Source organism: Oncorhynchus mykiss, chromosome 15 (genome assembly GCF_057628025.1).
Source record: "Oncorhynchus mykiss isolate SJ-2025 chromosome 15, ASM5762802v1, whole genome shotgun sequence".
In the NCBI taxonomy this organism is placed as follows: Eukaryota; Metazoa; Chordata; class Actinopteri; order Salmoniformes; family Salmonidae; genus Oncorhynchus; species Oncorhynchus mykiss.
Window position 1 is genome coordinate 65,210,152 of NC_143036.1, and position 14,476 is coordinate 65,224,627.

Sequence of the window (14,476 nt, forward strand, 5' to 3'; positions counted from 1 at the left end):
TTTTGCCATATTGATCGTACTTGGGAGTACACTTTGGTATGTCTCAATGCTGAAACATCAATCAAAGAAGTGTCTACTGAACTTGAAGAGAAATACTACAAAGTATAGAAAATCAATTAAATATGTGATACAGTATCTATTGAATATTGGAACATTAAAATAGGACTACATTTATATTAAAATGTTACACTGTACTTGCATAATTGACTGACATTTAGAAAGAAAATAACATTTTAAGGGTGTACTGTTCTCTTTGATCTGTTTTATGAAAATATTGCAAAAACATATTACAGAATTGTATAAGATCCATTTATTTACATAACAATATGATTGTCTCATAGTTTCCATATATGAAACCACAATGAATTTGAATGCAGAATTGTTTATTTTATTATTTTTCTATTTGACCTTTATTTAACCAGCTAGGCTAGTGGAGAACACCTTTATTTAACCAGCTAGGCTAGTGGAGAACACCTTTATTTAACCAGCTAGGCTAGTGGAGAACACCTTTATTTAACCAGCTAGGCTAGTGGAGAACAAGTACTCATTTACAACTGTGACCTGGCCAAGATAAAGCAAAGCAGTGCGACACAAACAACACAGTTACACATGGGATAAACAAACATACAGCCAATAATACAATTGAGAGAGTCTATATACAGTGTGTGCAAATGAGGTAGGATAAGGGGGGTGAGGTAATAAATAGGCCATTGTGGCAAAATTATTACAATATGGCAAATTAAACACTGGGGGGATAGATGTGCAGAAGATGAGTGTGCAAGTAGCGGTACTGGGGTGCAAAGGAGCAAAATACATAACAATATGGTGAAGTAGTTGGATGGGCTATTTACAGATTGGCTATGTACAGGTGCTATGTCTGTGAGCTGCTCTGACAGCTGGTGCTTAAAGCTAGTGAGGGAGGTAAGAGTCTCCAGCTTCAGTGATTTTTGCAGTTCGTTCCAGTCATTGACAGCAGAAAACTGGAAGGAAAGGCGGACAAAGGAGGAATTGGCTTTGGGGGTCTAGAGTGCAGTTTGGGTCTAGAGTGTCTCCCCCTTTGAAGAGGGGGATGACCTCGGCAGCTTTCCCAGTGTAAACATACTGTTAGGGTGAACTCCAACCTAATTTGAATGAGAACTTTTTTGTGTGTAGTAATTATAGTGTAATGTTACATTTATGACAAGTCAGAAACTCGGGAACCTCAGTTAAAATAATGTTAGTTATTTGCATAGAGCTTCCTATTGGTTGATTCGGACACTTTCCAAGTGTGAAACTCGGGTATCATCTTTCTACAAGTTTCCAAGTTTGACATTTCTGAGTTTCCTAGTTCTGACATGCAGCATAACTATTTTGTAACTATACCGTGAATATATTACCATTTTCTTATGTGCATGGCCATCCACAAATTTCCATCCACCTATAGTATGTGGTTCCGGTGTAATGCCTTTGCAAAGAGATTTGTTTTGTATGGGATGCGTGCGTGTGTGTGTGATTGTATGTGTGTGTGAGTGAGTGAGTCAGCATGTTAATGGAACCAACTGACTGACTGAATGCAAATCTGCTCTCTTTACTGGTTGCCTTGGTGACTTCTTGGGCTAAAGTGAAGTTGAAGATTTATGGTAAAATCTCTGACCACAAATCCCTCTGAGCTTTACCCTTATTTGGGTTTCACGTTCATTTCTCCCATATGTTTCATGTGGAGAAGACTTTCCTGAGGAGTGGACTCCTTTCTCTGTTGTTCTAAATGCTGGTGTTATGCAAATTAGGTTGGAGTTCACCCTAACAGTACGTTTATACTGGACATTACTTCGAGAAATCAAACAACCGGAAATCAGTCATTTCCAATGGGAGGAAGAGACACAAGGAGACATTGTCAGAGGTTGTCCACTATATGCGACAAAGTGCAGAAGTCATTATTTTTCAAAGGAAGGAAACACCTTCTGTTAACCCTCCTATTATGTTGCGGATCAATTTGACCCCTAAAATACTAGTTAACCTCTCTTTATCTCCATGAAATGAAATACCTTGTCCTCGTTTTGCGTCATGAATCTAACCTCAAAATGTGGACACACTGATGTGTTGTGGAATGTCTGTGTAGATTTTGTATACAAACATGATGTTGTGGGTCATTTTGACCCAGAGGCGTTCATGTGTATAGATATTTCCACGGGTCCAAAATCAACAAGTGTCTGATGTATAAACTCCCTATGCTTCTTTGAGACCTGTTTCAAAGTCACCGAGATCTCTTCCAGCCATTGTAGCCAAAATAATGGGCAACTGGGCATTTTTATACATGACACTAAGCATGATGGGATATGAATTGCTTAATTAACTCAGGAACCACACCTGTGTGGAAGCAACTGCTTTCAATATACTTTGTATCCCTCATTTACTCAAGTGTTTCCTGAATATTGGCAGTTACCCATCATTCTGAGCTTTAGCTTGTTTGATTGCACGAAGCACAGTTGGGGGCCCTCTGGCGTCCTCTGGTCCAGCCAGGACATCTAGGGCAGTCGCATCCCAGTTCTGAACAGTCACCTATATGATAACCCTGTAAGCCAGTGCCAGATGGGAGCACACCAGCATGTAATGATTATAAAAATGCTTGACTCAATCATTCATCCACTTTAATGTTTTGGAATGACACAACGTTTACACAAAGGCTAAACGGTTGGCATTTTTAGATGGATATGTTTATTGATATATGAATGCATAACTCAATTACAGAAGAGTAGATTCTGCCGATTATACTGCATTCAACAGAACACTAAATCACTATATCACCATGGAAATAAATCCAGGTGCTGAACATTTAAACAGTTTCACCAAAACTCCATATAACATTACGTAAACAAACAGATGGAACAGCCTCAATATGTACATAAGCCACTCCACTGGTTTTCATCCTCAACTATTATGCAGAGTGATTTTTAAAAAGGGCAAGTTCACTATTTAACAACTTAATGTTAGATGGTTCATCACCTTGAAAGTAGACTGGGCCAGGAAAACCTGGAATCTATGGTTCAGTTTTCTTTAAGCAGCCACTACAAACTTTAGCTAATTTTAAACACCGCTAACTACAAATCAAAGGGAGTGGTCAATTATGCAATTGTTCTAAACGTAATAGCCAAATCACACAAAATAGCTAGTGGGGGCTCAAGTTAGCTTGTTAGTTTGTAGTGTCTGTTTAAAGACAACTGAAGCACAGATTACAGTGTCTCCTGGCCCATAGACTACTTAAAGGATGAGGAATCGTCAAGCTGTAAATTACTGAACTTCCCCGTGAACTGGGAAACAAGGCTTTAAAGTGTTGAGGATATGATAAATTTGTTTGGTACTGGGTGTACTTCCTGCATCTCCACTAATGCCACTATTACAAAAGCTCTACCAAAAAAAGCATATTGTAAATATACACTACAACTTTCAATGATTTTTCTTCATGTGATAGTTCAGGTGTGAACTGCGTTTGTAAGTATTCGGGCAACGAAGACATGAATATGGCCTCTCCCCTGAATGAACTAGCAAATGTTTTTTTAAGCAAGTTCTCCGGATAAAACCCCTCCCACATTCATTACAAGTGTAGGGACGCTCTCCCCTATGCCCACGCATGTGGACCACTAAATGGCTCGACTTAAAAAAACGCTTGTCACACTCTTTGCATTGGTAAGGTCTCTCCCCAGTGTGAAAGCGCTGGTGTACCTGCAGATCCCCTCCTGATGGAAACGCCTTCCCACACACAGAGCACATGTACGGTCTCTCCCCTGTGTGGAGCCTTATGTGCACAGTGAGATTACCTTTCTGAGTGAAACATTTCCCACAGTAGGAGCAGGAAAAGGGACGATAATTCATATGAGTGCGCATGTGATCCTTGAGGCGACGGTTTGTTACGAAGGACTTTCCACATTGGTGGCAATGGTGAGTTCTCGGAAGCTGCAATCCTTTCTTCTTTGGAAGGTGCGACGATGGCCTCAGATCCGACCTCTTGTGGGCTTCTACGTGGTGCACGAGGCTGGGCAAGTTGCTGAAGGTCATTCCACATTTGTGACAGTCGAGCGTTTGGACGACACTGTGACTTTTTTCGTGGGTGTCCAGTTGATTCGATTCGGGAAAGCTCCTTGCACAGTGACGACACTGGAATGGATATTGTGGTGATGTCTTAAAACTCTTCCCGCTCTGTGGACAGATGGACATGGATTCGTTGTGTGGACACTGGTGTCTCAATTTCTCACGAAGAGAACCAAACTCTCTCCAGCATTTGGGGCAGCTAAAGGCAGTGCCCACACATTGCATCCTCTTATGGTTTGACAGACTTGTAAAGAATTTGAATCTATTCCCGCAGTTGGAGCACTTGTATGGATTATCCCCACAGTGAATTTGCTGGTGTTGGACAAGTTGAGACTGATAATTAAAGCACTTCCCACACTGGGGACACTGGTGGAAAATGTTAATGTGTGATGAACTGGAAGTAGATGGGGCACACTCATTTGAAGCTGAAGACAGGGGAGTCAACACCTGAAACGACACCCCTGCAACTGGGTCTGTGGAAAAATGAATAAAAACATTGACGTTTCCCCTTCCATTGCCCCACAATGGTCAGCTGCGGCTTTCCAAAGGGTAAATGTACTTGACTAAAAGTTTGTGAGGTCTCACCTGTATCACCACCTTGCACGACACTGGTAGGAGAAAGACCAGAACCAGCCCTGTGAAAGGCACAAAACAGACATGCAAATTGATGACCATTACTAAGTCAAGTGGTAAAGTTGTTTGATGCACTGTTTAAAATAACAAAAAATGTATAAATTAATTCTCACATACAGGGTCTCAGAATATTCACACCACTTGACTTATTCCACATTTTGTTGTTACAGCCTGAATTTAAAATGGATTAAATAAAAACAATTCTCACCAATCTACACACAATACCCCATAATGACAAAGCGAAAACATGTTTTTAGAAATGTTTGCAAATGTATTAAATGATATACAGAAATAATAAATTTACATAAGTATTCACACCCCTGAGTCAATACTTTGTAGAAGCACCTTTAGCACTGATTACAGCTGTAAGTCAAAACTGTAACTCGGCCACTCCAGAACATTCATGGTCTTCTTGGTAAGCAACTTCAGTGTGGATTTCGTCTTGTGTTTTAGGTTATTGTCCTGCATCTCCCAGTGTCTGGTGGAAAACAGGTTTTCCTCTAGAATGTTGCCTGTGCTTAGCTCTATTCCGTTTACTACATAACGATTACAAGCATACCTATAACATGATGCAGCTACCAGTATGCTTGAAAATATTGAGACCGGTACTGAGTAAGTATTATTTTAGTGCCCTGTATATTTATTTAACCTTTATTTAATTAGGCAAGTCAGTTAAGAACAAATTCTCATTTACAATGACGGCCTACTTGTAAAGCCCCCCCAGCCAAACCCTTCCCTAACCCGGATGACGTTGGGACAATTGTGCGCCGTCCTATAGGACTCCCCCGATCACGGCCGATTGTGATACAGCCCGGGATCGAACCCGGGTCTCTAGTGACGCATCTAGCACTGCAATGCATTGCCTTAGACTGCTGCGCCATTCGGGAGGCCAAGCATGTTTCGCAATATTTGTTATTCTGTACAGGCTTCCTTCTTTTCACTCTGTCAATCAGGTTAGTATTTTGGAGTAACTACAATGTTGTTGATCCATCCCCAGTTTTCTCCTATCACAGCCATTAAACTCTATAACCGTTTTATATTCACCATTGGCCTCATGGTGAAATCCCTGAGCGGTTTTCTTCCTTCTCCAGCAACTGAATGGACGCCTGTATCTTTGTAGTGACTGGGTGTATTGATACACCATCCAAAGTATAATTAGTAACTTCACCATGCTCAAAGGGCTATTCAATGTCTGTCTTTTTATTTATTTATTTGGAACCATCTTTGTGAAGCATTGGAAAACCTCCCTGGTCTTTGTGGTTGAATTTGTGTTTGAAATTCACTGAGGGCCTGACAGATGTATGTGTGGGGTACAGAGATGAGGTAGTCCATTCAACTTCTTATGTGACTTGCAAATATTTACTCCTGAACTTATTTAGGCTTGCCATAAAAAAGGGGTTAAATACTTAATGACTCAAGACTTCAGCTTCAGCTTTTCATTTGTAAACATTTGTAAAAACATAATTTCACGTCGATATTGTGGGGTATTGTGTGTAGGCCAGTGACAAAACATCTCCATTGAATCCATTTTAAATTCAGGCTGTAACATCTACATTTGGAAAAAGTCAAGGGGTGTGAATACTTTCTGAAGGCACTGTACCTTTTCTGTGCTGACTCGTCCTCTACATCTATGTCATCTTCATTCGCTTCATCACAGGTTTCATCGCAGCCTATAATATCTCTTGTGCTCCCCATTGCCACTAAATGTGCTGTCCTCATAGCCACACCAGTGTCCAGATTTGTACGGTTTAACTGGTCAGGGAAGGCATCGGATTCAATATCTGATTCCTGAGGAATGTCAGAGGAGGAAACTGCAGACAAAAACAAATACGTTAAAAATAAATGTAATATCTGCCAGGCTGTTCTGAATACTTATCTCATATCCATCATTTACATTTTAATCTGTCAAATTGTTTATTATTTGGCTAATCCATCCAAGTTTAAATCCCTTTAAAATAAACAAGAAATGTAAGGAACATGGCAAGAGGAACTTCCTGCACATAAATCAGATTATGATCCTCAGAAGCTGTTGAACCATCAATAAACCTTATCTGACCATGTGGTGCTAAAATGATGTGTAAAAAAAAAAAGAGAGTCATTTTCTATGAACTTACTGTTTGTGTACAATGTTCTGCATTGTTTGTAATTCTGGAGCAGAAACTGGAGATCTTCTGAGTGAGAGAAAGACTGCAGGCATTCATCTAGGCCAGAGGAGCCAGCACTCAGCAACAATGCAGTCTAGGGAAAAGAGGGACACAAATAAAATGCCAAAATAGATTCCAGGCCAACTACAGTTATTCATTTGAATGCCGTTCTCTCAAGACTGTCTCACGAAAGTGATTTCTGCACCTGCTTAAAGTCTGGTAGTGTAAGCAGCTCTTCCAATCTAGTGAGGAAGTCACAGACCAGTTCCTGAAGCGCTTTGTCAAAATCAGGTCTGAATTCCTCAAGGAACACCACCTGGAAAGATGGAGAGTCAGTGAGATAATGCAAAAGGAAAACGGTTAGCCTACTTAATGATTGGTTGGGAGACCCTGCATGATCCTACTTTGGGTGCCAAGTCTTTTCTTCTCTCTTGCCAGGGTCTACTAGTTATGACTTATCATACAACAAAATGCAATTTTTCAAGGACATTATTACTAGCTTCTCCCTGACTGTACCATTGATCCAGTCAAGACATATGGCAGAGACTGCCTTTCCAAACTGCCTCAACTATCTGAGGCGGACTAGACACCATTCACTTTCCATTTTGATTATTAGTTATGCTGGTTTGTTTAGCTTTTGAAGCGTTTCGAGACTCTATTTTGTAATGAGAAGTGCTATATAAGCAAAATAAATTATTATTAAGTTGAGTCAGGCTAAAGAAAATGTTAAAGTAAAACAGGTTCAAGACAAGCTTGACATGAACAGCTACTTACTTGAACGAAGTGTTCACGCTCAACTGGGTCTGTAATCAAGCTTTGGGTGAGCTTGGCAAAGTTAGTTTCAGGTGATTCCATGCCTGCATCATAGGACTGTAAAACAATGTGGAAAACACACTGAAACCGGACGGTCATTTTTAGACTTGGTGTTAAAGGGGGTGACAAATGGAACACAACTGTCCATACCAACTAACTTAAGCTCTTGATTTTAATGTGGCTGAATTATCAGGGTGTTAATTCTCATGTAAGTGTCCAGCAGGGGGAAAAAAAATCTTGGCATTGTACTATGACATTTGATTTACCAACCTGAACCTGTGCAAGTTGAGAAGACTTTATAGAATAAAGGAGGGTTTGGAGGCTGACAGGGTGCTCAGCAGAAAATCGCCCCAAAGTTACCTGCAAGAAAAGTGGTGATGGAGTCTGATACTTTGCATAAAACTATTCTCTGTACTTCACCAATTGAAGCGATCCCGTATGAAAGATTAGACAGAATTTCTTACCCTTGCTCTCAGCCCCAAAATAAGGAGGGTCCTCTGTCTGTCAGTCATAAGTTCTGGGACAGTTTGTGTTACCACGGTTACAAACTCCTCTAATTTTCCATAGTGCTTAATGGCCCTCTGTTGTGATACCTGCCACATAAATGCAGACATCAGTCGTAGAGGTGGAACCAAAAGGCGCAGGGAGGAGAGAGGGATGGGGGAATCTATAATGTGAAAAGCACAGTGTGTTACTGTTAGATGGCTAGCTAAATCAATTACGTTTAGCTATGCATATCTAGCTACCATTATGTCATAATAACATTGTCATAACAATCCCAGCAGACAATAGCCTGCTCCAAATGTGCATGTGGACACTCAATAACATAAAAATAGCTAGCTAGCTAGTCAATAACATATTATAAACTGGGTAGTTTGAACCCTGGAATCTGATTGGCTGACAGCCGTGGTATATCAGACCGTTTACCACAGGTATGACAAAATATGTATTTTTACTGCTCTAATTACGTTGGAAACCAGTTTATGATAGCAATAAAACACGTCGGGGGTTTGTGGTATATTGCCGATATACAACGGCAATGCCTTGTATCCAGGCACTCCGCGTTGCGTCGTGCAGAAAAGCAGCCCTTAGCCGTGGTATATTGGCCATATACCACACCCCTCGGTTTTATTGCTTAAAAATATGGAATGGCACAGCTAGCTAACGTTAGATATTCAAGAGGTTTTGCTAGAAACCGCACAATAGCTAGCTAGATAGACGGCTACTTCATTGACGTCAGGGTCGTTTTCACTCGACACCAAATGCTAGAAAACTGATCGAAACATGGAGCGAAGACCCGAATTTGTCCAATTAGAAACGCTCGTTTACATGTTCCGTTGCAAAACGTTTAGCTACGGTTTGCTATTATACGACCCTGGTCATAGCTAGCTAGCGACCTGGTTATTACGCCCACCTAGGTTAGAAAGCTAGCTAGCAAACACACAATATTGTTTCTATCTTGCAAGTTAACACGAATACCGTATACATACCCATTATGGCCCATGTGCCAATCAATATCTTAGCTACCTTGGCTAGTGAGCGCCGCATGAGACAGTAGAAAGTAAATCTAGCTAGCTAACGTTACCACCATAAGAGGATGTGAAACCTTTGCCACCAAGTACTATTTTAACATCAGTGTCCAAAAAAGTCTTCAAAATAAAAGTCATCAATTATGCTAAATGTGTAATATTTAACTATCAAGCTGTTCAATAGATGTATTTATGAACTTGACTATTGCCAATACAATCTGCATTTGAGTTATTACTAACTGTATTTACATGTAACCATTAACTTAATCATTAGTTTATTGAGAGATCTAAGACATCTGTAACAAGGGCATTGTAGACTACCATGAGACATCTACATCATCATGACCATACCATTATAGACCATATCTGTCTAAAATAGTATGCCTACTAATCACTTCCTCATGCTGTGATTGTGAATTGAATAGTCATAATCAATGGCAGCCTAAGATGTGTCCCTATCAAGGAAAACTATGTAAGGGTAGGGCTTACATTTGTTATATACTTACATTTTTTATTATGTGAGCCACTTGAGCTTCATGGGAGTGGAGTCATAATTCTCTGTGACGTGTCAGACCGAGGGACCATAGGGAATTTGGTAATATCTGATAGTTGAAAAGGTATCCACCAATGTGTTTACCTGTGTTGTTCATGATGCCTCCATTGCTAATCACTTCGTGCCAATATAGAGCACGACAGTCACACACACTAAACCCTGTTCATATAACTCACTGTACACTATTCAGGAAGTAAATGCTGATTGCACCCACAATTCTATGAAACTGTATGGAAGAGGGTGAATGTTTTAATATACCATGTGTTGTGAGTAGGGTTGCACATTTTGGGGAACATTCAGTGGTGGAAACTTTACATGGGAATTGATATAATATTTTATTTATTTATTTCACCTTTATTTAATATATGGTAATTAATTATATGGTAATTAACGGGAATATATGGGAATTAATATTAATACCACTTAAATGTAGATGTTATTTTGCATTGGATATACAGTTGAAGTCAGAAGTTTACATACACCTTAGCCAAATACATTTAAACTAAGTTTTTCACAATTCCTGACATTTAATCCTATTAAAAATTCCCTGTCTTTGGTCAGTTAGGATCACCAATTTATTTTAAGAATGTGAAATGTCAGAATAATAGTAGAGAGAATTATTTATTTCAGCGTTTATTGCTTTCATCACATTCCCAGTGGGTCAGAAGTTTACATACACTCAATTAGTATTTGGTAGCATAGCCATTAAATTGTTTAAATTGGGTCAAACATTTCGTGGAGCCTTTCAAAAGCTTCCCACAATAAGTTGGGTGAATTTTGGCTCATTCCTCCTGACAGAGCTGGTGTAACAGGTTTGTAGGCCTCCTTGCTCGCACATGCTTTTTCAGTTCTGCCCACAAATTTTCTATGGGATTGAGGTCTTTGTGATGGCCACTCCAATACCTTGATTCTGTTGTCCTTAAGCCATTTTGCCACAACTTTGGAAGTATGCTTGGGGTCATTGTCCATTTGGAAGACACATTAGCGACCAAGCTTCAACTTCCTGACTGATGTCTTGAGATGTTGCTTCAATATATCCACATAATTTTCCTACCTCATGATGCCATCTATTATGTGGAATGCACCAGTCCCTGCTGCAGCAAAGCACCCCCACAACATGATGCTGCCACCCCGTGCTTCACGGTTGGAGTGGTGTTCTTCGGCTTGCAAGCCTCTCCCTTTTTCCTCCAAACATACAAATGGTCATTATAGCCAAACAGTTCTATTTTTGTTTCATCAGACCAGAGAACAAAAGTACAATCTTTGTCCCCATGTGCAGTTGCAAACTGTAGTCTGGCCTTTTCTTTTTTTTTCTCGTTCAAATATTTTTTATTAAACACACACAAGAATGGTGTATAGGTATAAAAGTGTACAAGTATACAATTCGCATCTAAACACAAGAGAGCAGACAGGAACAACAACACCCAAAGTTCTGGGTACAAAACACAACATACAAAACAAGGACAGGTAGAAAGAGGATAGATATCACCCCCTGGATTTTATATGGGGGTTTTGGAGCAGTGGCTTCTTCCTTGCTGAGTGGCCTTTCATGTTATATCGATATAGAACTCGTTTTACTGTGGATATAGATACTTTTGTACCCGTTTCCTCCAGCATCTTCACAAGGTCCTTTGCTGTTGTTCTGGGATTGATTTGCACTTTTCACACCAAAGTACATTCATCTCTAGGAGACAGAACACGTCTCCTTCCTGAGCGGTATGACGACAGCTGGTCCCATGGTGTTTATACTTGTGTACTATTGTTTGTACAGATGAACGTGGTACCTACAGGCATTTTGGAAATTGCTCCCAAGGATGAACCATATTTATTTATTTGTTCCCGAGGTCTTGGCTGATTTGTTTAGATTTTCCCATGATGTCAAGCAAAGAGGCACTGAGTTTGAAGGTAGGCCTTGAAATACATCCACAGGTACACCTCCAATTGACTCAAATGATGTCAATTAGCCTTTTAGAAGCTTCTAAAGCCATGACATAATTTACTGGTATTTTCCAAGCTGTTTAAAGGCACAGTCAACTTAGTGTATGTAAACTTGTGACCCACTGGAATTGTGAAACAGTGAATTACAAATGAAATAATCGGTCTGTAAAATCTTTTGGGAAAAATTAGTTGAGTCATGCAAAGTAGATGTCTTAAAAGACTTGCCAAAACTATAGTTTGTTCACAAGAAATGTGTGGATTGGTTGAAAAATGAGTTTTAATGACCCCAACCTAAGTATGTAAACTTCCGACTTCAACTGTATTTACCATATATGGAGACAGAAACATAAACCTTTTACCTTATCATATGTAGACGATTGTAAATTATTAAATCCTTCCAATATAAATAAAACAATTTAGTTACGAATTTAACTTTAATTAAATGAGTTGACTTCACATGGGATGATTTCACTGAACAACAAAAGGGAATATTGAATGATCCCCAATGATCCATCGCATCTACCAAAAACGTTTTCAACATACATCTGTAAAATTCTAGTCTAGAAACTAAAGCTTTGGTTGTCTTCCTCTCAGGCTTCCATGTCTTCTCCCTGGACCTCCTCAATGTCCACCTCTTGAACATCAGACTGAGGCCTCATCTTCACTGTCACTTTCCAACTCTGTTGAGGATGGCTCGTTGACAGGCTCAAAATGCCAAAACTTTGCACAGATGGCCAATTTTTCAACCCTTGTATTGGTCAGCCTGTTGCGTGCTTTGGTGTGTGTGTTCCCAAACAAGGACTAGTTGTGCTCTGAGGCGGCTGATGTTGGTGGGATTTGGAGGATGATGGCGGCAACAGGGGAAAGAGCTTCAGATCCACAAAGTCTCTTCCACCAGGTGGCTGATGAGATATGTTGACAAGACTGCCATATTGTCTCCATCCCAAAGCCCTTGCTTGGAAGTGTACTTTGCCAGACTGCCAAGAACCTTGCCCTCATCCAGGCCAAGGTGGCGAGACACAGTAGTGATGACACCATAGGCCTTGTTGATCTCTACACCAGACAGGATGTTCTTGCCAGCATACTTGGTGTCCAACATGTACACTGCAGCGTGTATGTGCTTCAGGCAAAAGTCTTCACGCTTTTTGATGTATTTCAGAACTGCAGTTTCCTCTGCTTGGAGCAACAGTGAAATGGGAAGGACAGTACGGACTTCTTCTCTTACATCTGCAAGCAGAGTCTGAACATCAAACAGGATGGCATTGTCTCCCCTCAATCCGTGCAATGGCTACTGCTATAAGTTTCAGGAATTTCAGGCTGCTTACCACTCTCTCCCAAAATACATCCAGGAGGATCCTCTTGATGGGGCTGTCCATATCGGCAGACTGTGATATGGCCATTTCTTGGAGAGGCCTTCCCCTCCAGGAGACTGTCACCATGACAACACCACCCAAACGGGTGTTGCTGGGCAGCTTCAATTTGGTGCTCTTATTTTTCTCACTTGGGCTTGGTGAGGTAGATTGCTGTTATAACTTGATGGCCCTTCACATACCTAACCATTTATTTTGCTCTCTTGTAGAGTGTATCCATTGTTTTCAGTGCCATGTCCTTGAGGAGCAGATTCAATGCATGAGCAGCACAGCCAATGGGTGTGATGTGAGGGTAGGACTCCTCCACTTTAGACCAAGCAGCCTTCATGTTTGCAGCATTGTCTGTCACCAGTGCAAATACCTTCTGTGGTCCAAGGTCATTGATGACTGCCTTCAGCTCATCTGCAATGTAGAGACCGGTGTGTCTGTTGTCCCTTGTGTCTGTGCTCTTGTAGAATAGTAGTTGAGGGGTGGAGATGTAGTTAATTATTCATTTCCCACAAACATTAGACCACCCATTAGAGATGATTGCAAAACAGTCTGCTTTCTCTATGATTTGCTTAACCTTCACTCAAACTCTGTTGAACTCTGCATCCAGCAAATTAGTAGATAAATGTCTGGTTGGAGGGGTGTATGCTGGGCGAAGAACATTCAGAAATCTCTTCCAATACACATTTCCTGTGAGCATCAGAGGTGAACCAGTTGCATTCAAAGCTCGAGCAAGACATTCATCATTATTTCTCTGGCTACGTTCCACCATTGAGTCAAAAAAAATGTCTGATTCCAGGAGGACCATGAGCTGTTGCTATCAATAATGTGTCTGATTCATCATTTTCACCTCAAATAGAAGAAGAGGGACTTTTGTCAGAGGTTGCTTGTTGTGAGTGCTGAGGGAACTTTATGCACTTGGCCAGATGATTCTCCATCTTTGTTGCATTTTTCACATATGATTTGGCACACTACTTGCAAATGTACACAGCTTTTCCTTCTACATTAGCTGCAGTGAAATGTCTCCACACATCAGACAGTGCCCGTGGCATTTTCCTGTAAATATTAGAAAAACATGAGTAAAAAAACAACAAATACAATTCCATGTACAGATAAATAGTTTAACAGTTAGATTAAACAACTTCTTTGTAAGAAAAATGTTTTAAATTAAACATGTATGGAAACAGGTGAATTAACACTTCAGTTAGCAGGCAAAAAACCCACATGGTAGCAAAAACTAACTAGCAGAAATTGTTAAGTTAGACATGATTTAAACACACTTTGCTGTAGGCTACTGTTTACTAGTTAACAAAAAAATTATGTATGCCATATAAAATATATTCATCCCACCCAGTATTGTAATCAAAACTTACCAGAAAGCATGTAGTCCTTGGCTCAGACAGTGTAGTAGTGTGGGCTCAATAGCATCTCATTTGTGTGCAA

General features: G+C 40.3%; 1 protein-coding gene across 2 annotated transcripts; it reads right to left on the minus strand.

The window, feature by feature from the left end:
* Positions 1-2,671: 2,671 nt before the first annotated feature.
* On the minus strand, positions 2,672-9,320 carry LOC110490525 (uncharacterized). Of its 2 annotated transcripts, none has more exons than XM_021563958.3 (9): positions 9,146-9,320; positions 8,120-8,322; positions 7,926-8,015; positions 7,617-7,712; positions 7,048-7,158; positions 6,813-6,936; positions 6,299-6,509; positions 4,651-4,700; positions 2,672-4,538 (listed from the first exon to the last, which is right to left on the minus strand). In XM_021563958.3, exons 1-9 carry the CDS (start codon positions 9,201-9,203, stop codon positions 3,424-3,426), a joined length of 2,058 nt encoding a protein of 685 aa, XP_021419633.1. In that variant the 5' UTR covers positions 9,204-9,320; the 3' UTR covers positions 2,672-3,423. The 2 variants fall into 2 exon arrangements, with proteins under 2 accessions (XP_021419633.1, XP_090056952.1); XM_090200826.1 differs by having other exon boundaries at positions 8,120-8,248; positions 9,146-9,292.
* Positions 9,321-14,476: the final 5,156 nt, after the last annotated feature.